This window comes from Phocoena sinus, chromosome 15 (genome assembly GCF_008692025.1).
Source record: "Phocoena sinus isolate mPhoSin1 chromosome 15, mPhoSin1.pri, whole genome shotgun sequence".
NCBI lineage: Eukaryota > Metazoa > Chordata > Mammalia > Artiodactyla > Phocoenidae > Phocoena > Phocoena sinus.
In genome coordinates this window covers 83,545,513-83,569,446 of record NC_045777.1, presented here as the reverse complement: position 1 = coordinate 83,569,446, position 23,934 = coordinate 83,545,513, and the positions used below count along the sequence as shown (strand labels likewise).

The window sequence follows — 23,934 nt, the reverse complement described above, 5'->3', positions numbered from 1 at the left end:
CACATGGTGCGGCCAAAAACATTAAAAAAAAACAACAACCCAGAAACTACTTTAAACAGCATTTGTGTTTTTGGCCAAGTTTTTAGTGTCCCTGCTTTCTGCTTGCTAGAGTTTGGGCTCCTCAGCTTTCTTTTTTCTTTTTAATAAACTTATTTATTTATTTTCGGCTGCGTTGGGTCTTTGTTGCTGTGTGCAGGCTTTCTCTAGTTGCGGCGAGTGGGGGCTACTCTTCATTGTAGTGCGCGGGCTTCTCACTGTGGTGGCTTCTCTTGTTGCAGAGCATGGGCTCTAGGTGCACAGGCTCAGTAGTTGTGGTACATGGTCTTAGTTGCTCCACGGCATGTGGGATCTCCCTGGACCAGGGATGGAACCCGTGTCCCCTGCATTGGGCGGCCGATTCTTAACCACTGGACCACCAGGGAAGCCCCAGTACTTCATTCTTTTTTATGGTTGAATAGTATTCTATTGCATGGACTTACCAAAATTTGTTTTCCTGTTCATTAGTTGATGCACCTCTGGGCTGTTTTCAGCCAGCCTGCTGGACCGTACTGGCCCTTGGGACCATGCTAGAATGGCGGATTATCAGCCCAACTGCCCCTCCCCCGCACCTTGCATCATTTTCCTCTTTACATGCCAGAACAGTGGACATATATGAAATTCAATAAGTGAAATTGAATTTCAGTGACATTCCTAGATCTGGAGTTTGTAAATTATTACCCTCTGGAGACTTTTATTCTCCTAGGATCCATTTTTGTATTTGACATTTGGAAGACTTTGTTTTCTTTTCAATGTCAGAAAATTATATAAGGTCACGGTCACTTTAGTCAGCTCTCTAGTGTTTTCTTCTAAACCATGCAAAATATTTGTTTTATTTGGAGCTCTAACTTCAGTTTCATAAACTGTACCAGTGTTTCTTGAACTTGACTCATCCTCAGAACCACTGAAGATGCTTGATACAAGGGCAGACGGCCAGATCCTATCTCCAGATAACCCCATTTAGAAGGGTTGGATGGGCCCCAGAATCTGCATCCTTTTATGCGTACCAGGTGGTTTATAGATTATAATTTGTGAAACTGTGGCGGATACAGATGTCCTGAGTTATCCAATAAAAATCTATCAGATTAGAGGATGGAACTTTTTTTGACATACAAGCTGAAAGATATGTTTCAAATAATTCATTAAAGTCCCAAAGAATCCATCGCCGTAAGATATATGTTAAGTGAAAATGGAAGAAATATTTTAAAATTTTTGATGAAAGTGGGTATTTTTAATCCAGAGGAACTTTCTGTCTGTCCCCATATGAGTTTTTTAACTTTGGAAAAATAATAATTCTAAATTCATGGGAAGTTACCAAAATGTCCAGGGAGGTGCCCTATACCTTTCATCCAGTTTTGCCCAGTGGTAACATCTTGCATGACTATAGTAATATAATATGTTATTATACAGATAGTAACATCTATGTAGATAATGTAACATATAATAACTAGGAAAGTGACATTGATAAAATCTACAGAACTGATTCAGATTTCACCAGTTTTACTCATCTGTGTGTGTGCCTGTATGCAGTTTTATCACACACATAGATTTATGTAAACACCATCACAATTAAGAGGCAGGATGATTCCATCACACAGGGGTCCCTTGTGGTATCTCTTTCTAGCCACACTTGCTTTTCTTCCTGCCCCCCATGGTTAGGCAACCACTAGTTCTAATCTGCTTTCTGTCTCTATGATGGAATCATACAGTATGTAACTTTCTGATGTTGGCTTTTTTTTTTTTTTTTTTTTTTTTTTTTGCGGTACGTGGGCCTCTCCCATTGTGGAGCACAGGCTCCGGACGCGCAGGCCCAGTAGCCATGGCTCACAGGCCCAGCTGCTCTGCGGCATATGGGATCTTCCCGGACTGGGGCACGAACCCATGTCCCCTGCATCGGCAGGCAGACTCTCAACCACTGAGCCACCAGGGAAGCCCTGATGTTGGCTTTTTAAACCCAGCATAATTCCCTGGAGACTCATCCAAGCTGTTGCATTGTTATTAGTCATTTGCTTCTTTATTGACGCATAATACTCCACGGTATAGATAACTCACAGTTTGTGTAACCATTCACCTGTTCTAGGACAGTTTTATTGTTTCCACTTTGAGTTACTACAAATAGAGCGGCTATGAACATTCATGCCCAGGTTTTGTGTGAACATAGATTTCCATTTTGCTGGGATAAGTGCCATATGGTCAGTACATATTTAGTTTTGTGAGAAACCACCAGACTGTTTCCCAGAGAGGCTATATTGTTTTATATTCCTACAAGCAATGGATGTGTGATCTGGTTTCTCCACATCATCACCAGCATTTGGTATTGTCACTATTTTTAATTTTAACCATTCTGACAAATGCATAGTGATATCTCATTGTGGTCTTAATTTGCATTTCCCTAACGGCTAATGAAGTTGAACATCTTTTCATGTGCTTGTTCGCTATCTCTATATTCATTTCAGTGAACTATCTATGCATGTCTTTTGCCCATTTAAAAATCAGATTTCTTTTTCTTTTTGTTTTTTTGGCCGAGCCGTGTGGCTTGTGGGATCTTAGTTCCCCCACCAGGGATTGAACCCAGGCCAAAGCAGTGAAAGGGCTGAGTCCTAACCGCTGGACGGCCAGGGAATTACCCTAGATTTCTTGTTTATTTTTATTGTATAGAGTTTTTTTACTGTTGGATTTTGAGAGACATTTATGTATTCTAGATATTCCATTGAAAACATTTTTATCATCTTTTCTGACTACAATGTGTGCTCATTATTTTAAAATTCCAGCACTTCTGAAATATATAACATAGACTGTGAAAGTTCTCTGTTATTCTAACACATACGTATCCATATTAACTGATATCAGAGGATTTTTTTGCTTTTGCATGTACTATAAACCTATTCGCATAAATATTTTTTTTTTAAACCAAAATGAGATGAATGCAAACTGCTATAAAACTGCTTTTTTTTCCCCCTCCATTTCATAATGTATCCTGGACATCTTTTCACATGGTTGGTAGAGACCTACCTCATACCTTTTAACATCTGCATAGTAATTCAGTAGTACATGAGACTTCAGAACTACGATGAAAGCATTCACTTGAAAGCCAGGAAAGTTCCCATTGTATTTTGTTTCATTTATGTTGGGGAGTTATTGTCCCGAAGCATAGCGTTGTTTAGTACCTTAGAAGCCAAGACAACTCCCAGGTTTCCCTGAGCTCATGCTTGAAACTGAGATATTAGTCGTGTGGACCAATGGTCTGTTAAGTTTTTATCAAGTTTTCTTAAGAGCCTGTGACCCTCGTCGCCCCCAGTTTTTTTTCCTAGTAGCCTCTGATTCTGGTGTGGATTAAACAGCAGGAAAACCATAACATCCCTGGGTGAGAAGCTAAAACCAGCCCTGGCAACAGAGCTTCGGGATCTTTTCTTTGTTGCTTTGTGGAAATTGATCTGATGTTTGGCACAAAAGCTTCTTCCTCTCCTTCTGATGTAGATTAAAAGTCAAGCCCTAACAGTGCCTCCCAGGTCCTGTGTCATCTGTGCCCGGTTCTTTCCTGACCTCCTCTCCTGCCTCATGTGTCACTGATTCCAGCTGCATCAGCCTCTGTGTCTGTCCCCCAAAGCCTCGTTCTTTGACCTGCTTCCCACTCCCTCACCCCATTCAAGTCTTGCTCTTTAAAAAAAAAAATTAGGTACTTTAGTTAAGTATAGTATGTTTATCAAGGCAGGTCAGTGGTATGATTTCCCAGTTTATACTTATTTTCAACAGAAAGGTTCGGGGAAATGTTTCAACAGTGTAAGACATAGCTCTTGACTATCCAGAATCTTCACCACCCTTTATTCTGGATAACAGAAGGATATAAATAAAGTGATCTCTCTCTTTTTTTAAAAAAAAAATAATTTATTTATTTATTTATTTTTGGCTGTGTTGGGTCTTCGTTGCTGCGCTCAGGCTTTTCTCTAGTTGCGGCGAGCGGGGGCTACTCTTCTTTGCGGTGCACTGGCTTCTCATTGCAGTGTCTTCTCTTGTTGCGGAGCACAGGCTGTAGGCGCTTGGGCTTCAGTAGTTGCGGCACGTGGGCTCAGTAGTTGCGTGGCACGGGCTGTAGAGCTCGCAGCCTTCAGTAGTTGTGGCGCATGGGCTTAGTTGCTCTGCAGCATGTGGGATCTTCCCGGTCCAGGGCTGGAACCTGTGTCCCCTGCATTGGCAGGTGGATTCTTAACCGCTGCACCACCAGGGAAGTCCCGTGCTCTCTTTTTAAAAAAATTTTTTTAAGTTTTAGTTTTAGTTTTTTTGGTCACGCCGCCACATGGCTTGTGGGATCTTATTTCCCCCGACCAGGGATGGAACCTGCGGGCTTGGCAGTGAGAGCGCTGAGTCGTAACCACTGGACCCTTAAGTGATCTTCTTTGCACAAATACCCTCCCCTCAATAATTTGTAATGCCATTCTATCTCTCAAGAGCAGCTAAAAATCCTATCAATTGAATATGAATAGAAGTATGAACAAACTCTGACTGCCCTCCTTAAAATGGTAATCCCGTTCACGAATTTCCTTTCTCCACAGCCCTTATTGTTAGAATGTTTTTAATTGTGGTAAAACACACTTAACACAAAATTTACCATTTTAACCAGTTTTAGGCATTCAGTTCAGCGGCATTAAGTGCACTTACATTGTTGTGCAGCCATCACCACCATCCATCTCCAGAACTCATTTCATCTTCCCAAACTGAGACTCTGTCCCCATTACACACTAACTCCCCTCCCCCTCCCCCAGCCCCGGGCCCCACCCTCTACTCTTTGTCTCTATGGATCTGGTTCCTCCAGGGACCTTATAGAAGTGGGATCGGGCTTCCCTGGTGGCGCAGTGGTTGAGAGTCCGCCTGCCGATGCAGGGGACACGGGTTCGTGCCCGGGTCTGGGAAGGTCCCACGTGCTGCGGAGCGGCTGGGCCCGTGAGCCGTGGCCGCCGAGCCTGCGCGTCTGGAGCCTGTGCTCCGCAGCGGGAGAGGCCACAGCAGTGAGAGGCCCGTGTACCGCAAAAAAAAAAAAAAAAATAAGTGGGATCATACAGTATTTGTCCTTTCGCGTCTGGTTTATTTCACTTAGCGTAATGTCCTCAAGGTTCGTCCACGTTGTAGCAGGTGTCAGAATTTCCTTCCTTTCTAAGGCTGAGTGAGGAGTGTTCCGTTGGATGGATGGACGCATTGTGTTTATCCATTCATCCATCCATGGATACTTGGGTTGCTACCATTTTTCGGCTGTTGTGAATAATGCCTTGTCTTTTCATATAAAGTTATGTTCCATGAGTGCAGGGATTGTTGTGTGTTTTGATCATCGATGTATTTCATATGCTTAAAACAGAGTCTGGCACACAGTAGGTGCTCAACAAATATTCACCGGCTGAATGAATGAATGAATGTGCTCCTCATTGCTGTTTTTGGGGGTCTGTGTTCAATGGGATCTCCAGTCATCATGCTTTAGAGGTTCTAGGTCCATTTGGCCAGCACTTACCGGGTCCCTGCCCCTGCTCATTGGTTTGTTCATTCATTCATTCATATTTATTCTGCTTCTACTATGTGCTGGCCACTGGGCCAGGCATGGGACACATAGTGAGCAAAACCAGGCCTAGTAACTGATTTTCTAGGCTCTAACTGGGGACACACAGACATTGGTCAGATAATCGCACAGACTACTTCTTGTTAAAGAGAGCCGTGGAAAGGCATTTCTCCTCCACTCCCTTTTCACTGGATCCAATGGCCCACTTTTTTTTTTTTACTGTTGAGTTTTGAAAATTATATATTCTCAATACGAGTCCTTTGTTGGCTATGTGATTTGCAAATAATTTCTCCCAGTCTGCGAGATGTCTCCTCATAGCCTTATCAGGGTCTTTCACAGAGCAAATCTTTTTAGTTTTAATGAGGTTCAACGTACCCATTTTTCCCTTTATGGATATGGGATGATTTTTTTTTATCGTCATAAAACATGACACAAAATTTACTATCAGTGGCCATTTAGCACATTCAGGATGTTGTGCAACCATTGCTACTGTCTAGTTCCAGACATTTTCATCACTCCAGGAGGAAACCCCAGGCTCATTCCCTCCTCCGCACAGCCCCAGTTTTCTATCTCTATGAATTTGCCGACTCTGGACATTTCACAGATAAATGGAATCATATAACACGTGGCCTTTTGTGCTTGGCTTCTTTCACTTAGCACGGTATTTTCAGATGATCGACTTTTGGGGATCAGACCCGTGGCTCTACAATGACAGTCTGCGTTCCTGTCGGGTCCTCCATCAGCCTAACTTCCATGGTCTCAGTGCTTCCGGCCCCAGCCTCTCGTCTGACCCAACCGCCAATCCCCGCCCAGCGCCCCGTTCTCCGGTCCTCTCCAGGGAACAGCCTGGTGTTTTCTGGACCTCGGTGCTCAGCGGCTTCCTCTCCCTCCACCTCCACACCCTCTTCCCAGCTGATAGCTCCCATTCTGGCTCTCTGGGCACTTGCGGTCCAGACATTTAGCTCTGTCCTGGGCATCTCTGCAGGGTTCCAGCACTGGCCTCATCTCGATGCCACAACAAAAGCCTGTCCCTTCTCCTGTTCTCCCTTCATCGTCCAATGTGTGGGTCCTGACTTCTACTTTTCCTGTCCTCAGACCCCCATAATCACTTACACCCAGAGAATGGATAAGGAAAGGGACTTCGGAGTCAGACCCCCTGGTTCTGGGTCTTTCATTCATTGGCCTAATACCCTTGGACGAGTCACTCAGCCTCACTAAGCCTGTGAAATGAGTTGATAACACCTGTCTCGTGGTCATTGTGGGGATTACATGGGCTGGTACTTGGTCGTTGCAGAGAGAATGGTTGATGATTGTGGCAGATTGTATTTCACAAAGATGGCCACAACAAGAACTCCTGTCCCACATGCCCTTCTAGAACCTTGTCACCCCATCAAGAGATGGAGTGCAAATCACCTGCACTCCTTGAATCTGGGCAAATTTATGACTCACTTGTAACTAATGTGACATATGACACTAAATGACTTCCAAGGCTGGGTCCTAAAAGGCTATTCAGCTCTTGCCTTGTTCACTGGAACACTTGTGTTTGGAGCACTGAGTTGACATCATGTCAAAGACCTTACATGAGGCCACCATACTGTGAGGAAGCACAGACCACACATAGGTGTTCTGGCTGTCAGCCCCAGCTGAGGTCCTGGCTGAAAACGGGCGTCAGTTGCCAAACAGTGAGTGAAGATGCCTTCAGATGATTCCAGCCCCCAGCCATCCAATTGCCCCCCACGCCTCCCAGCCTTTGAATCGTCCCAGCTGAAGCCTCAGACATCAAGGAGGAGGGACAAGCCATCCTTGCTGTGCCCAGTGTTAATTCCACACCCACAAAATCCATCAACATAACAGAAGGATTGTTTTATGCCTCTAGGTTTGGGGCTGGCTTGTTACACAGCAGTAGTAACTACAACAAGGGTAAAGATGCTGTCTTGCCAAATCTCTCTCTTTTTATATCTGAATCTGACCACTTCTCCCTGTCCATCTCCACTTCTACCATCATAGCTTGGACCCTTGTCTTTTTTTTTGGACCCTTGTCTTTGACCTGCATCGAATTCCAAAATTGTCTTTCTGCCTCCTGTCTTGACCCTCTAAACCTCCCTCTCCCACACACATCTTTCTGAAACGCAAATATGTCCCAATTACCTTCCCCAATCCTTCCCCAAGTAATGACTCCCAGGCATCTCTCATAAAAGTCTAGAGCGATTAATCACAACATTGAAAGATTCAGAGTGTAGTGTACCTCACTATAAAGAGGTACTTTACCTTTATCCCAGCCCACTCTGATCCTGCCTGGAAAAAAAAAAGATAAAGAACATGGTGGTGCTCAGAGCATTTGATATTTTTGGAAACAGAAAGTAAGTTCTTTACTTGGGAAACATGTAAGTACTCTGAGTTTACCCATCCTTGAAAAATTATCTTAAAACCCTTCAGGCCCTGAGAATTCCAGATAGACAAGTAAAAAATGATATACTCTTGAGTTAGTTATTTAACTGCATGTGGAAAAATTAAATATAATTTAGTCTTATGTGCTTTTCAACCACACAACGTTTCTTAGGTGGGTCAACAATGAAAACAAGGATCTGGCCAGGGATGCTGGGTACAGGAGGCCCAGGTGAGCAGACCCAGGCATTCAGGGTCCTTACTGATAAAAAAAAAAACATCTGCCCCATGGGACTCGACAATCCAACATCTCCCCCAAATTCACCTTTTAAGTGTCGGCAAACAGAACAGATAAAACTTTGAACTTAAAATGGGATGCTTGCTTTTTGGCAAATGCATTTTAAAGGCTGTTGCTCTTCAGAGGTTGTTTTTAACTGACCCTTTGGAATATGAGGCTGCACTAGGTGTACCTTCAACTCGTAGCTGTTTCAGAAATTCAAATTGGGAGGAGTTCATTCCTGGTTACTTCCATGGTATGTGGTCAAGATCATTTGGGAAATGTAGTAAAATTTCATAGTTAACTGAGCAAATCAAAAAACCCTTTCCAGAGGGGGAAAATGGAAATAACTTTTAAAAATGCCCTTTGTCTTTTAACCATGAAGTTTTGCCTTGACTGTGGCTGCTTGCCACCATCATTTTTAGAGCTAAGGTCTCTCGTATAAAGCCTAAAATTCTTCTGTTGAAAGGCACTTCCTTCTGCTACTTTATCACCTTCCTGGTTTTGTCTAATCTCACCCAGATTACGGTCGTATTTCTTGGCTTTTTAAAATGTGCACATTAAAATTTCAAACACAGAGTCTTTGTTCTGCAGTCTTGACTTTTTGTGCACCCTTAGACGTATTTTGGGTCTCTTACAAAGAAGAATGTTTTGCTTTAAATAATCTGATGTCTTTAAACCTACTCTGTCATGTCCCACTTCTAAAATTTTCATGCATTCTGATGAGGTATTCTATTTAGAGAGTATTTTGTTTTAATTAAGCCCATCTTAAGAGGCATTTGGTTTTTGCCAAGAATGTGCTTTCTCCCTTACAAATCAGTTATATTTATAACATTCATAAACTAAGTCATAGCGAAGGCAAAATTTTAGCTGCACTGTGACTGTGTCTTCTAAGTTCATGGGGAATTAAAGAGAATAAGACGGGTTAAGACAAAACATGATAGCAAATCAAGACACTGTAAACACACACGGACTTTATCTTCCATAATTTTTTTCTTCTGAAATGCTGGGTTTTAAAATTGTTTTATAGAACAATTTCTCATCTCTGAAAAGAATGCGGACGGTAGGTTGTTATATTTGTGAGCAAATTGTGGGGAAAAGCTACGCTAGAAACTCTTAATTCTTCCTTTGCTCAATTAGGCTGCATTTAAAAATTCAAGTTTATTTTTTCCTGAATATTACAATGTACATCCACATAATAGAATATATAGAAAATACAGAAAAATAGAGACATGAAAATTAAAGTCATCTGTCTCTCTCCTTTTTTTTAGATATTATTTTTTTTTAATATTTATTTATTTATTTGGTTGCACCAGGTCTTAGTTGCGGCAGACGGGCTCCTTAGTTGTGGCACGCGAACTCTTAGTTGCAGCATGTGGGATCTAGTTCCCTGACCAGGGATCAATCCCAGGCCCCCTGCATTGGGAGCATGGAGTCTTAGCCACTGCGCCACCAGGGAAGACCCTAAAGTCATCTATCTCTTATCAAGAGGCAACCAATATTACTATTTTGTTCTATTTTGTTGGTAATATTTCGTATATAACTTTTTTTCTTATGTGGTTAGGATCATATCATATATGTATGTTTTTTATCCTGCTTTTTTTATTGTGGTAAAAAATGCACATAACAAAATCTGCCATTTTTTTTAACATCTTTATTGGAGTATAATTGCTTTATAGTGTTCTGTTGGTTTCTGCTGTATAACAAAGTGAATCAGCTATATGCATACATATATCCCCATGTCCCCTCCCTCTTGCGTCTCCCTCCCACCCTCCTTATCCCACCCCTCTAGGTGGTCGCAGAGCACCGAGCTGATCTCCCCATGCTATGCACCTGCTTCCCACTAGCTATCTGTTTTACATTTGGTAGTGTGTATATGTCCATGCTACTCTCTCACTTTGTCCCAGCTTACCCTTCGCCCTCCCCGTGTCCTCAAGTCCATTCTCTATGTCTGCGTCTTTATTCCTGTCCTGCCCCTAGGTTCATCAGAACCATTTTTTTATTTTAGACTCCATATATATGTGTTAGCATATGGTATTTGTTTTTCTCTTTCTGACTTACTTCATTCTGTATGACAGACTCTAGGTCCATCCACCTCACTACAAATAACTCAATTTCATTTCTTTTTATGGCTGAGTAATATTCCATTGTATATATGTGCCACATCTTCTTTATCTATTCACCTGTCGATGGACACTTAGGTTGCTTCCATGTCCTGGCTATTGTAACTAGTGCTGGAATGAACATTGTTTAACCATTTTAAAACGTACAGTTCAGTAGCATTAAGTCCATTTATATTTTTGCACAACCATCACTGTCATCCATCTTGAGAACTTTTTCATTTTCCCAAATTGCAACTTGGTACCCATTAAATAATAACTCACCATTCTCCCTTCCTTTCAGCCCCTGGCAACTACCATTCTACTTTTTGTCTCTATGAATCTGTCTCTATGTTATCCTGCTTTTTTGAACAATATTATATCATAAGTATTTTCCCATATTATTAGGATCATTTAATGACTGCTTTCCATTCCATTGTATGGATTTGTGTAATGATTTACTGAACTGTAGCCCTACTGTTGGTCTTCTAGGCTTTTTCTACTTTTCCATTATAAATAATACTTTGATTAGCATTGGGGACATAAAACATTATCTGTTCTTCTGTGTTTTTTAGGATCGAGTCCTAGAAGGGGAAATTATGGGGTGAAAGTGTGTGAACGTTTTTTTTGTTTTTTGGGGTTTTTTTTGAGAATTTAAATATTTTATTATATAAAGTTACACCAAAAATTGTGCTTCATTTTTTCACTATATACTTTAACTCAAGGACGTTTGTGAAAGTAGTACACTTCAGAAATCCTGGAAGAAATTCCACCAGCTATAGGCTATTTAAATACTGCTTACAGAAAGTATTAAAAAAAACAACAACAGAGGAGTACAAAAGAACTTATTTATAAAACAGAAGTAGAGTAACAGATGTAGAAAACAAACTTATGGTTACCAGGGGATACGGGTGGGGGGGCGGGGGGTTGGATAAACTGGGAGATTGGGACTGACATGTACATACTACTATACATAAAACAGATAACTAATAAGAACCTGCTGTATAGCATAGGGAACTCTACTCAGTACTCTGTAATGGCCTATATGGGAAAAAAATCTTAAAAAAGAAAAGGAGTGCATGTGTGTAACTGATTCACTTTGCTGTATACCCAAAACTAACACAACATTGTAGATCAACCACACCCCAATAAAATTTTTTTAAAGTATTAAAGGAAAGCCAGGATACACTTAAATCAAAGAGATGAATGCTTAACATACAGCGTAATGTTTTTCATTCACTGATAAACCAAAGGTCCATTTCAAGATGTTTCTCTCGTATACTTCATTGATTTTGTTAGCAAGCAAAGCCCTGAAAGGGACGGCTTCGTCTAGTCCTCAGACTCGGATCCATCTTCATCTTGACTAATCTGGAAGTAACGAAGTTCATCAGTCTCCTTGTCGGATGCGACCACATGGAGCCAGTCACGAAGATTGTTCTTTTGAAGGTATTTCTTGGGAAGGTGTTTCAAATACCTTTTAGAGAACTGTTTCTCAGAAACAACTGTGATTTTATTCTTGAAGCGTTCAGCGTGAACGACATTCCCAAGATTTCCAGTTTTTCCATTCACTTTAACCTTCTCCCGTAGAAACGGTTCAAAATTTCCAGAATCAAAAATTCCATCTTCTACTGGATGAGTAAGGTCCAAATTAAACTTCCAGCTTGACTTCTTAGGCTTCTTGTCTTTCTTCACCGCCATCTTGCACGCCGGCGGCGCGATCAGAGCGGGTGTGAACGTTTGAAAGGCTTTCTAAAATATAATTTTATTTATTTATTTAGTATTTATTTTGGGCTGCGTTGGGTCTTCGTTGCTGCACGCGGGCTTTCTCTAGTTGCAGCGAGCGGGGGCTGCTCTTTGTTGCGGTGCGCGGGCTTCTCATTGCAGTGTCTTCTCTTGTTGCGGAGCACGGGCTCTAGGCGCATGGGCTTCAGTAGTTGTGGTGCACGGGTTTAGTTGCTCTGCGGCATGTGGGATCTTCCTGGACCAGGGCTTGAACCCATGTCCTCTTCACTAGCAGGTGGATTCTTAACCACCACGCCACTAGGCAAGCCCCTGAAAGGCTTTTAAAAGATATTGTCAATTTACTCTTCCTACAGGGTTTTACCCATTCACACGTGCCTTCCTCAGCACAGTTAAATCTCTCTCTCTCTCTTTTTTTTCTTTTTTGCTAATTGAATTGCTGGTAAGATTCATTGTATTTATTTATATTTTAAATCATTTATCATCTCTTGCAAATGGCCTGTTTGTATTCAGCTTAATAATCTAGGGTCGAAACTGCAGTGAAAGCTAAGCTTGCTGAGATGTAGCCACTCTGCTGAAAAATTCTACAGGGACACTGACTTTCGGGGTGTACTGCTGAGTTTCAGGGGTGCACGTCACCTGTCCTTCATGTCAGATTTCAAATCTCATGTAGGATTTTTTTCCTGCTTTCTAGCAAATTTCTGAGCTGCCCTCCAGTGCACCTTGGAGAGGTGGAAAGGGGCCTCCCAAAGGGGCTAGGACGTGGGTCCTAAGCTGTGTGATGGTGGGCAATGAATTACCTCTCTGGGCCTCCCCGCCCACTCCGAGGGCTCGCCTGCTCTCAAACCCACAGGAATAATAACACACGCTTAAGGCCTCCAGGGTTGGGCGAGCTCCAACAAGGAAAGTATTTGGCACACAGTAAATGCTGAGTTCTGACCTGGTGATTCCTATTTGATAGTTGTGTAAGCAGAAGGTGATACAATAGTAACGTTTGTTCCTCTCTCTTATAAACCGATTCTCAAGAGGGAGGTAGTATATTCTGACAACTAGACCACCTGTTTTATTGATTGAAGAATGTCAGCAAGGACCCTGGCTCTGCATTCTAGAGCCATTCCATTCCATTCTAGAAATGTTCACATCAGGGTGTCTCCTATTTTTTTTCATAATAGTTAATACATGCCAGGCACATAATGTAAATGATCTGTAATCTTAGGAACAACTCTGAAAGGCAGGTATTACTGTCTCTCGTTGATAAACCAAAAAGCTGAGGCACAGAGAGGTCAATCACCTTGCCCTGAGGCACACAGCAGTGAGCTCCAGGGACCTCTCTTCACTCTGGGCTGGGAACCATTGACAGATTTTTAACTGAGGTGAAATTCGCACAACATAAAGTTAACTATTTTTTAAAAAATTTCCCTTCCCCCCCTCCCCTCTCCCCACTGGTAACCACTAGTTTGTTCTTTATATCTGTGAGGTCTGCTTCTTTTTTGTTATATTCACTAGTTGGATGTATTTTTTAGCTCTGTGATACATTTCTTTTCTTTCTTTCTTTTTTTTTTTTTGCGGTACATGGGCCTCTCACTGTTGTGGCCTCTCCCGTTGCGGAGCACAGGCTCCAGTGGCGCAGGCTCAGCGGCCGTGGCTCACGGGCCCAGCCGCTCCGCGGCACGTGGGATCTTCCCGGATCGGGGCACGAACCCGTGTCCCCTGCATCGGCAGGCGGACTCTCAACCACTGCGTCACCAGGGAAGCCCCTTTTTTTTTCTAAATGTATTTATTTATTTTATTTTCGGCTGCGTTTTGGCCTTAGTTGCGGCCGGCGGGTTTCTCTCTAGCTGTGGCGTGCAGGCTTAGTTGCCCCGTGGCATGTGGGATCTTAGTTCCCAGACCAGGGATTGAACCTGCGTCCCCTGCATTGGAAGGCGGGTTCTGAACCACTGGACCACCAGGGAAGCCCCGTAAAGTTAACTATCTTAAAGTGAACAATTCAGTGGCATTTAGTGTATTCACAGTGTTGTATCGCGACCACAGCTATCGAGTTCCAAAATATTTTCATCGTCCCCAAAGGAAACCCGGTACCCATTAAGTGGTCACTGCCCATTCCTCCCGCCCTCCAGCATCTAGCCACCATCAATCTGCCTCTGTCTCTGTGGCTCTACCTAGTCTACATATTTCATGTAAATGGAATCATACAGCCTGGGATCTTCTGTGTCTGGCTTCTTTCACTTAGCGTAATGTTTTCAAGGCTCATCACATAGCATATATCAATACTTCATCCCTTTTTATGGTTGAGAAATATTCCATTATATAATATATACATAATTGTGTATCTAATAATGTATATTAAAATACTTTATATATAAAAACACAATTTGTTTATTCATTTATCCATTGATGGCCAGTTTGGCTGTTTCCATCTTTTTGCTATTTGCTGTTTGAATAACGCTTCTATGAACTGTGTATGTAAGTTGACCCTTGAACAACATCAGTTTGAACTGTATGGCAGACGTTTTTCAATAGTCAATACTAAGGTACTGCATGATCCGTGGTTGGTTGAATCTGGGGACAGGGAACCTCGGATACGGGGGAACTCCATATGTGAAGGGCCGACTATAAGTTAAATGCAGATTTTCAACTGGGCGGAGGGTCGGTGTCCCTGACCCCCCTCATTGTTCAGTGGTCAGCTGTATTTGTTTTAATACCTGTTTTCAATCCTTTTGGGTATACGATACACCTAGGAGTGAAATTGCTGGGTCGCATGGTGATTCTATCTTTAACTTTTTGATGCACTGTCAAACTGTGTTCCACAACGGCTGCACCATTTTACATTCCCACCAGCCAGGCACGAGGGTGCCAGTTTCCCACATCCTCAGATGGGGACCCTACCTTGATGCTGGGGGGGCCCCTCTCTGATTCACGGTCACAGTTTTGTCCATCATTAGTTTTGATAACCTCCACCGCTGTTTCCCTCCATGATTCACCAGATGGAATGTTGGCCGGAGAGCAGCTGCTGTGATTTGGGAATGGCCTTCAATTCTGTTAACCTGAAAATTCACACAGTCTGAAGAGCTGGAAGGGACTTTGGAACAAATGTAGTACAGACGTATTTTCTCTTATTTCTACTTGAATGTTTCCTGTGATGGGGAGCTCACTCCACCATGGGGGGGACAGTTACATTGTCAGACAACTGTCTTGAGGGCATTGAGTTGACTGAGGAAAGAAACAGGGAGGGACCTTCCTGGCAGAGGAAAAGTCATAGCAATATTTTCCAACTTGGACCCGTGCGCTGCACTGCCCATATCATCAGAGACCTCGCCGGGGCGGGTCCTCTAGTGGATAACCCTGGACGAGTTTCAGTCACCATGCACAGCCCCTCCCTGCTTCATCATCCGTCCATTTCCTTTTTTTTTTTTTTTTAATATTTTATTTATTTATTTATTTGTCTCTGTCGGGTCTTCATTGCTGCCTGCGGGATCTGCGTTGCAGCATGTGGGATCTAGTTCCCTGACCAGGGATCGAACCCAGGCCCCATGCGTTGGGAACGCGGAGTCTTAGCCACTGTTCCACCAGGGAAGTCCCCATCCATCCCTTTCTTAAACATCTGGTGGCATTTCTTGATCTGTGAGTCTGATCCCCTTCATGACCCCAGTCTTGAGTTTTTTAGGAGACACTTTGTTTTCAATCCTCCAGGACAGGCAAATGCAACGTCTATAATTAAGTATGCCTGTTATTAAATTCCACACCTTAATGGATAGGTGAGTGGAGTGCCAGGCAAGGAGGTAAAATGTGCCTCAAAAGTCATAGAAACTCAGACTTGAGTTTGCCTGGTGGGATGCAAATGAAAAAGTCCTCCAGCAGTTGAGCTACAAATTGTGTCTTTGCCACGGAACTTCTCACCGTTTCCTGATACGCCACTTCTTGCTCCCAAGGAAGAGTACCTGGGATTTAAACTGATAAATAAGTCAACTCTTAGTTGTCAGTGATGGCTGGGAACAAGGGTGATACATAAATAAACAGGTAACTTTCAAATTGCATTTTATCTAACTTCTTCCCCTACCAAATTTTCTCTGAGTAGCAAAATGGGACTATTTGGAAGCCTTTTTTCTTTCTATTTTATTCTTCCTTTCTGATCTTGCGGGATGTGAATGGTCCAAGGGCTGGGTACTCATTGCCCAAGTAAGAAGCAGCTACAAAATCATTAGATGAGAAGACCTAAGTAGACATTTCTCCAAAGAAGAAATACAAATGGCCCAAGAGGCACATGAAAAGACTCATCATCGATAATTGTTGGAGAAATGCAAATCAAAACTACAATGAAGTTCCACCTCACACCAGTCAGAATGGCCATCATTAAAAACTCTACAAATAACAAATGCTGGAGAGGATGTGGAGAAAAGGGGACCCTCCTACACTGTTGGTGGGAATGTAAGTTGGTGCAGCCGCTGTGGAAAACAGTATGGAGGTTCCTCAGAAAACTAAAAATAGAGCTACCATATGATCCAGCAGTCCCACTTCTGCGTATATATCCAGACAAAACTCTAACTCAAAAAGATACATGCATCCCTATGTTCACAGCAGCACTATTTACAATAGCCAAGACACGGAAACAACCTAAATGTCCATCGACAGATGAATGGATAGAGAAGGTATGGTACATATAGACAATGGAATACTACCCAGCCATAAAAAAGAATGAAATAATGCCATTTGCAGCAACATGGATGCAACTAGAGATGATCATACTAAGCCAAGTAAGTCAGAAAGAGAAAGAGAAATACCATATGATATCACTTATATGTGGAATCTAAAATATGACACAAATGAACCTATCTATGAAACAGAAACAGACTCACAGACATAGAGAACAGACTGGTGGTTGTCAAGGGGGAGGGGGTTGGGGGAGGGATGGAGTGGGAGGTTGGGATGAGCAGGTGTAAACTTTTATATACAGGATGGACAAACAACAAGGTCCTGCTGTAGTGCACAGGGAACTATATTCAATTTCCTCTGATAAACCATAATGGAAAAGAATATTAATATATATACACATGTATAACTGAATCACTTTGCTGTAAATCAACTATACTTCAATAAAAAAAATTTTTTTGTAAAGTTAGATGATGCGCTTATAAGAGAAAAATGGCTAGAAATTAAATAGGTGTCACACGTGCTGTTTTTGGAAAACCAAAGCTCAGTTTGATTTCATGGTGAAGCCCCCTCTACCTTAGACCCCTGGCTCTGAGATTTCCCAACAGAAGGCAGCCTTATGCTGTTTCATCTTCAGAATCAACAACCGATCTGCTCCACGTCTGGTGTGTGACTCTGTGGGCAGCTCCCCTTGGTTTCTGGTTGCAGGAGATTCAGGTGAGGGCTGGGTAGAAACCGTCTTTCCTCTGTCGTCCCCTTTTCTTTCCATATTCTGGTTATTAATAATTCATTTTTCTTTTTAGTTCTCAGTAGTCTGTTCTTTTGAACCAGGCCAAAGCACACTTTGCTTTTTTATATTTCCTTTCATTCTAATCGCAAAAATCCCTCCAGGCTGAAGCTTCTTCTCAGAAACCTGGCAATTAGAAGAGGCAGCCAGTCTCTTACTAACACTTCCTTTGGAGCCCCGTCATAAATAATTAACCTGAAGTTAGGCTCAGCACACAAATGGATGGGGTGCGATTGGCGATGGTGTGGGCACCTTCTCTCCTGGGTTTTTACCCTGTTCACGAAATCCAGGAAGCGGACGCAGACCTTTCCATTAGCAGGAATGAGCTGTCCACTCTGGAACACTTAGAGAGGAAACCACAGCCGAGACACTTTTCTCGTGCACTTAAACCTGAGAGTTGTTCATGAAGCTGTTATCTGAGGACGGCATTTTCTCCCACCAGCATCTCACAGGCCCCCTAAGGCTGCTACTGCCCCACAAACATTTTATTTTGACCTGCTGCCAATTCAGTCTCATCCCTGGGGATGACAGTGGAGGGTGAAGGGTAGATTCAGAAGGGGCTGCAGTCACCTTGACCCAGATCCAGTCTGTGGCTACAACAGTCTCAGTGAGGAGGGGGCTAAGATGGATTGATTGGTTTCTTTTCCTTTCTTCCACCCTTCCCTCCCTCCCTCCCTCTCTCTCCCTTTCTTTCTTCCTTCCTTTCTTTCTTTCTTTCTTTTTCTTTCTTTCTTTCTTTTCTTTCTTTCTTTCTTTCTTTCTTTCTTTCTTTCTTTCTTTCTTTCTTTCTTTCTTTCTCTTTCTTTCTTTCTTTCTTTCTTTCTCCCTTTCCTTCCCATTCCTTTACTTCTCCTTCCCCTTCCTTCCTTCCTTTCCTTCTTTCTCTCTTTCCTTCCAAGCAACGTGAAATTCACAGGACATAAAATTAACTATTTTAATCACGAAAGGGCAAATATTACATGATTCCACTTATAAGAGGTCCCTAGAGTTGAGACAGAAAGTAGAAGGGTGGCTGACAAGGGCTGAAGGAGGAGGGTGGGGAATTAGTGTTTAAAGGGGAAAGAGACTCAGTTTGGGAAGATGACAAAGCTCTGGAGGTGGATGGTGGTGGTGATGGCTGCACAGCAATGTGAATGCACTTCACGCCCCTGAACCGGACATTTCAAGATGGCTAAAATGGTAAATTTTATGTTATGTAGATTTTCCTACAAACATGTATATAATTTTTTTAATTAACCATTTTAAAGTGTTAGGTCAGTAGCATTTAGTACATTTGCAATGTTGTGTGACCACCACCTCTAACAAGTTCCCCAAACATTTTCATCACCTGCAAAGGGAAACTCATACCATGAAGCATCACTCGTCATCTGCCATGCCCCTCCCTCCCCCATCCCTGGCAACCACCAATTCACTTTCTGTCTCTATGAATTTACTTGAGACAGATCGTATAAATGCAAGCATGCAGACTGTGGTCTTTTTGTGTCTGGCTTCTTTCACAGAGCTTCATGTTTTCAGGGTCCATCCACATCGTAGTGTGTGTCATTCCCCTCTATGGCTGAGCAATATTTCATCGTATGGATTTCCACCCCTTGTTTATCCATCATTCATTGATGGTTGATGGACACTTGGGATGTTTCCACCTTTGGCTATTTTTTTTTAAATTACCATTTTGATCATTTATTTTATAAACTTTATTTATTTATTTTAAAGTTAATTTTTATTGGAGTATAGTTATTTTACAATGTTGTGTTATTTTCTGCTGTTATACGTATACACATATCCCATCTTTTTTGGATTTCCTTCCCATTTCGGTCACCGCAGAGCACCGGGTAGAGTTCCCTGTGCTATACAGTAGGTTCTCATTAGCTCTCTATTTCACCTTTGGCTATTGTGAATGTGTGTGGACCAGGATTTGCTTGGGCACCTTTGATGGGATTATTTGGCTGTTTTTTGTTTCAGTTTCTCTCTCTCTCCTCGTCAAGAAGGCTGGAAGCTGCCCTTCCTCACCTGTGGCCAAGTTGGCCCTGCTGGGGCCTCCTGCAGCATCTCTTGGAAGACCTGCCAGGCAACATGTGTCAGAGGGTCATAGCCGTCAGAGGCCACCCAGCAATTAGGCAGCTGCCTTGTCATGCTCCCTGGGGAGGGTGCTCAGCGACATGCGCGGGTCGTTCTGTCTGTCATCAGTTTTCTAGAAGCACCACCGAAGGGGAAATCATAGCCTCGGAGGGGCAGGTACTTGGAGAATCCGTCTTCCTGAGTCACCTCTCAGCAAACCCTACTTTCAAGTCCCTGGATATCCTGTCTCACTTCAGCTTTAGTGTGAACAGGATGTGTAAGACATGGGGACACTGAAATGGGAGAGCAGGACAGTGCCACCGAAATTGTGCCCCAGCGCGGCTCACCAAATGACCCCCCAACACCAAGGCTGTCCTGGGGAGCTGGCTGCTGCCTGAACGTGGTTCCCGCAAAGAAAGAGGTGAGATGGGCTTTCAGGCTGTGACCGCGTTAAAAATCCTCAGCCATGGAGTTCCTTTGTCATACAATTCCCAAACCCTTTTAACTTATTGAGGCAAAATTCACATCACATAAAATCAACCATTTTATTTGTTTCTTTTCTTTCTTTCTTTCTTTCTCTTTTTCTCCGCACAGCTTGCAGGATCTTAGTTCCTTAACCAGGGATGGAACCTGGACACTTGCTAGTGAAAGAGCAGAGTCCTAACCACTGGACCACCAGGGAATTCCCTCTTAAAAAAAAAAAAAAATATATATATATATATATATATATATATATATATAGAGAGAGAGAGAGAGAGAGAGAGAGAGAGAGAGAGAGAGAGAGAGAGAGAGACAGGCAGACAGAGAGTTTAATTTTTATTTTATATTGGAGTATAGTTGATTTACAATGTTGTGTTAGTTTCAGGTGTACAGCAAAGTGATTCAGTTATACATATACATATATCTGCTCTTTTTCAGATTCTTCTCCCATATAGGTTATTACAGAGTATTGAGTAGAGTTCCCTGTGCTATAGAGTATGTCCTTGTTGATTATCTAAAACTCAACCATTTAATTAATTAATTAATTAACTTATTTACAATTAATTAATTATTTGTGGCTGTGTTGGGTCTTCGTGGGCTTTCTCTAGTTGCAGCGAGCGGGGGCTACTCTTCGTTTTGGTGCGTGGGCTTCTCATTGCAGTGGCTTCTCTTGTTGCAGAGCATGGGCTCTAGGCGTGCAGGCTTCAGTAGTTGCGGCACGCGGGCTCAGTAGTTGTGGCTCGCGGGCTGTAGAGCACAGGCTCAGTAGTTGTGGTGCACAGGCTTAGTTGCTCCGCGGCATGTGGGATCTTTCCGGACCAGGGCTCGAACCCGTGTCCCCTGAATCGGCAGGGGGATTCTTAACCACTGTGCCACCAGGGAAGTCTGTGTCATTTTATTTATTTAAAAAAATTTTTTAAAGTAATTTTATTTTATTTGGCTGCACCGCACAGCATGCGGGATCTTAGTTCCCTGACCAGGGATTGAACCCGGGTCCCTTGCATTAGGAGCTTGGAGTCTTAACCCCTGGACTGCCAGGTAAGTCCCCAAAACTCAACCATTTTAAAATGCACAATTCAGTGGCACGTAGTACATGCACGATGTTGTGCCACCACCACCTCCATCTAGTTCCAAAGCATTTGCCTCACCCCAAAGGGAGGCCCCGGACCCACTGAGCACTTACACCCCAACCCAAATCCTCTGACCAGTCACTTGAAAATTCAGTCGTGCATGTGAAGCCAGGCCCCCTGATTGGTGTCCACGCCACGTGGTAGGGGCTTAACAAAGATGTGACAGAAGATGGGAAAAGAAAGGGTTGGGGGGGGACAGGTGAGGACATCGTTCGTGTCCAGGCAGCAGGCTGGGGATTCCCTGGACGTGTGGTATTCCAGGAGTTGGCTGGAATGTTTTCCTTTTTCTGTCTTTCAGAGGCTGGATGGTGTCTTGAAAGAACAGGGGCAGTGGAGGCAGGCTGACTGGCGGGGCCTCCACTTACTACTTGGGTGGTGTCAGGCACACTATTTATTTACACAATTTTAATTTATGTTACTGAGACTCAGCTTCCTTGCCTCTCCGGGGGCTGAACACTGCCTACCTGGAGGGCAGCTGGGAGGGGACTTCATATGGAGGTCGGCACACAGCAGGCGCTCAGAAGTCGCTCCTATAATATTGTACATATTCCACGATGGAGATGGTGATGATGCTGGTGATGGTGGAGAGGATGATGTTGCTGTTGTGGGTGGAGGTGCCAGGAAAAGCCACACCCCCTGGTTGCCTGCTCTGATCCTGAGTCCAGGGGCATTAATAGAGGCAGAAAGGTAAAGAATGAGGGCGAGACTCAGGAGGAACTTGAAAACCACTCCACTGAGGAGGAGCCAAGAGAACCTGAAAACCTTTGAAGAAATTAGGATACTGTCTCACCCTGACTCACATGTACCGGCAGGGTGTCTCACTCAGATGGTCTACAAAGCCTTGTTTCTTTTCTCCTTTGAACTTGGAAGCTACGGAGGAGGGTTTGAAAGGCCGTGACTAAGCTCCCAGCCAGCTGACCCGCGGCCTTCTGCTGAGCGAGCAGGCGCCAGGCGAACGCGCCCCGGGCGGTGCACTCACGTGGCTCTACAAGAATGTGATTTTTGCTTGCGGGTTTTCCTGCCCTTCTTTTACACACAGAAAAATGCTGCGTGCTTGAGGCTGTGTCCCTCTTTTTCCTGTGTAGAAGACACTTCTTCAGTTCCCGAATGGGATCGGGGATTCATTCTCCTTGTGAGGAAGCCACACAGATTGCCCGAGGGGCCCCCCATCCCCCCACCCCCCAGGCATTCTTAGCAAGATGCCACTTATTCTAGATCGTGGGAAAGGCAGAATCGGACTGTATTTGTTTCCTAGCGCAGCAGTGACAAGTGACCACCAACTGGGTGGATTAAAAACAACAGAAGTGTATTCTCTTCCAGTCTTGGAGGCCAGAAGTCTGAAATCAGGGTGTCAGTAGGGCCGACCTGTGCCTCTCCTAGCTTTGGGTCCTCAGCAGTACTTGGCTTTGCTGAGATGGGAGTTGCTTCCCTCCAATCTTGGCCTCTGTCACACGGCCATCTCCCCTGTGTGCGTCCTCTCTTCTTATAAAGACAGGAGGCCCTGGATTTATGGCCCACCCTAATCCAGTATGGCTTCATCTTAACTGATTACATCTGCAAAGACCCAACTTCCAAATAGGGTCATATTCTGACATTCTGGGTGAATATGAATTTTGGGGTGGGGTGACACTATTCAACTTGGTACACAAAAACTTCAAATGGCAGCAATGATCCAAAAACCCCAAACACACAAACCTAATACACAGATTCCAAGCTAGACTACCTATGTTCCCCTCCTTCTCTTTTAAGAGCGACTGCATTTTGTGTGTGTGTGTGTGTGTGTGTGTGTGTGTGTGTGTGTGTTTAGGTTAAACTTCCATAGCTTTGAGAGTGAAATCCCGGCTTTGTTTCCAATCTTAAGGGAACATCCATCAGTCTTTCAAAATTAAGTGTGATGTTAGCTATAGGTTTTTTTTTTTAATTAATTAATTAATTTAAAATTTGTTGGGTCTTCGTTGCTGTGTGTGGGCTTTCTCTAGTTGTGGTGTGCAGGCTTCTCATTGTGGTGGCTTCTCTTGTTGCAGAGCATGGGATCTAGGTGCACGGGCTTCAGTAGTTTTGGCACACGGGCTCAGTAGTTGTGGCTCATGGGCTCTAGAGCTCAGGCTCAGTAGTTGTGGTGCACGGGCTTGGTTGCTCCGCAGCATGTGGGATCTTCCTGGACCAGGGCTCGAACCCGTGTCCCCTGCATTGGCAGGTGGATTCTTAACCACTGCGTCACCAGGGAAGTCCTAGCTATAGGGTTTTGGTAGATTTTTTTTTTGGCTGCACCACATGGCCTGCGGGATCTTAGTTCCCCGACCAAGGATCGAGCTCATGCCCCCCCTCCAACAGGGGAAGCGTGGAGTCTTAACCACTGGACCACCAGGGAAGTCCTGTAGATAGTTTTTTTTTTCTTTACCAAATTAAGGAAGTCCCCCTTTATGCCTAGTGTCAAAGAGTTTTAAATCATGAATGGTACTGAATTTTGTGAAATGCTTTTTCCACATCCGTTTATATGATCATGTAATTTTTCTTAGCCTATGATCATGGTAGATTACATCAGTTGATATATGATTGTTGAACCAGGCTTGCACCCTGGAATAGAGCCCACTCAATCCTGGTGTGTAATTCTTTTTATACGTTACTACATTTTTTGGTTAATATTTTGTTAAGGATTTTTGTATCTATATTCATGAAGGACATTGTAATTTTCCTTGTTTGTACTGTCTTTGTCTGGTTTTGTTAACAGGGTAATTAATACTGGCTTTATA

General features: G+C 43.4%; 1 protein-coding gene across 1 annotated transcript; it reads right to left on the bottom strand.

Moving 5' to 3' along the window:
* Positions 1-11,426: 11,426 nt before the first annotated feature.
* LOC116739569 (60S ribosomal protein L22-like 1) lies at positions 11,427-12,058 on the bottom strand. The gene has a single exon (XM_032603972.1). It carries the CDS (start codon positions 12,035-12,037, stop codon positions 11,669-11,671), a length of 369 nt encoding a protein of 122 aa, XP_032459863.1. The 5' UTR covers positions 12,038-12,058; the 3' UTR covers positions 11,427-11,668.
* Between the last annotated feature and the right edge of the window lie 11,876 nt (positions 12,059-23,934).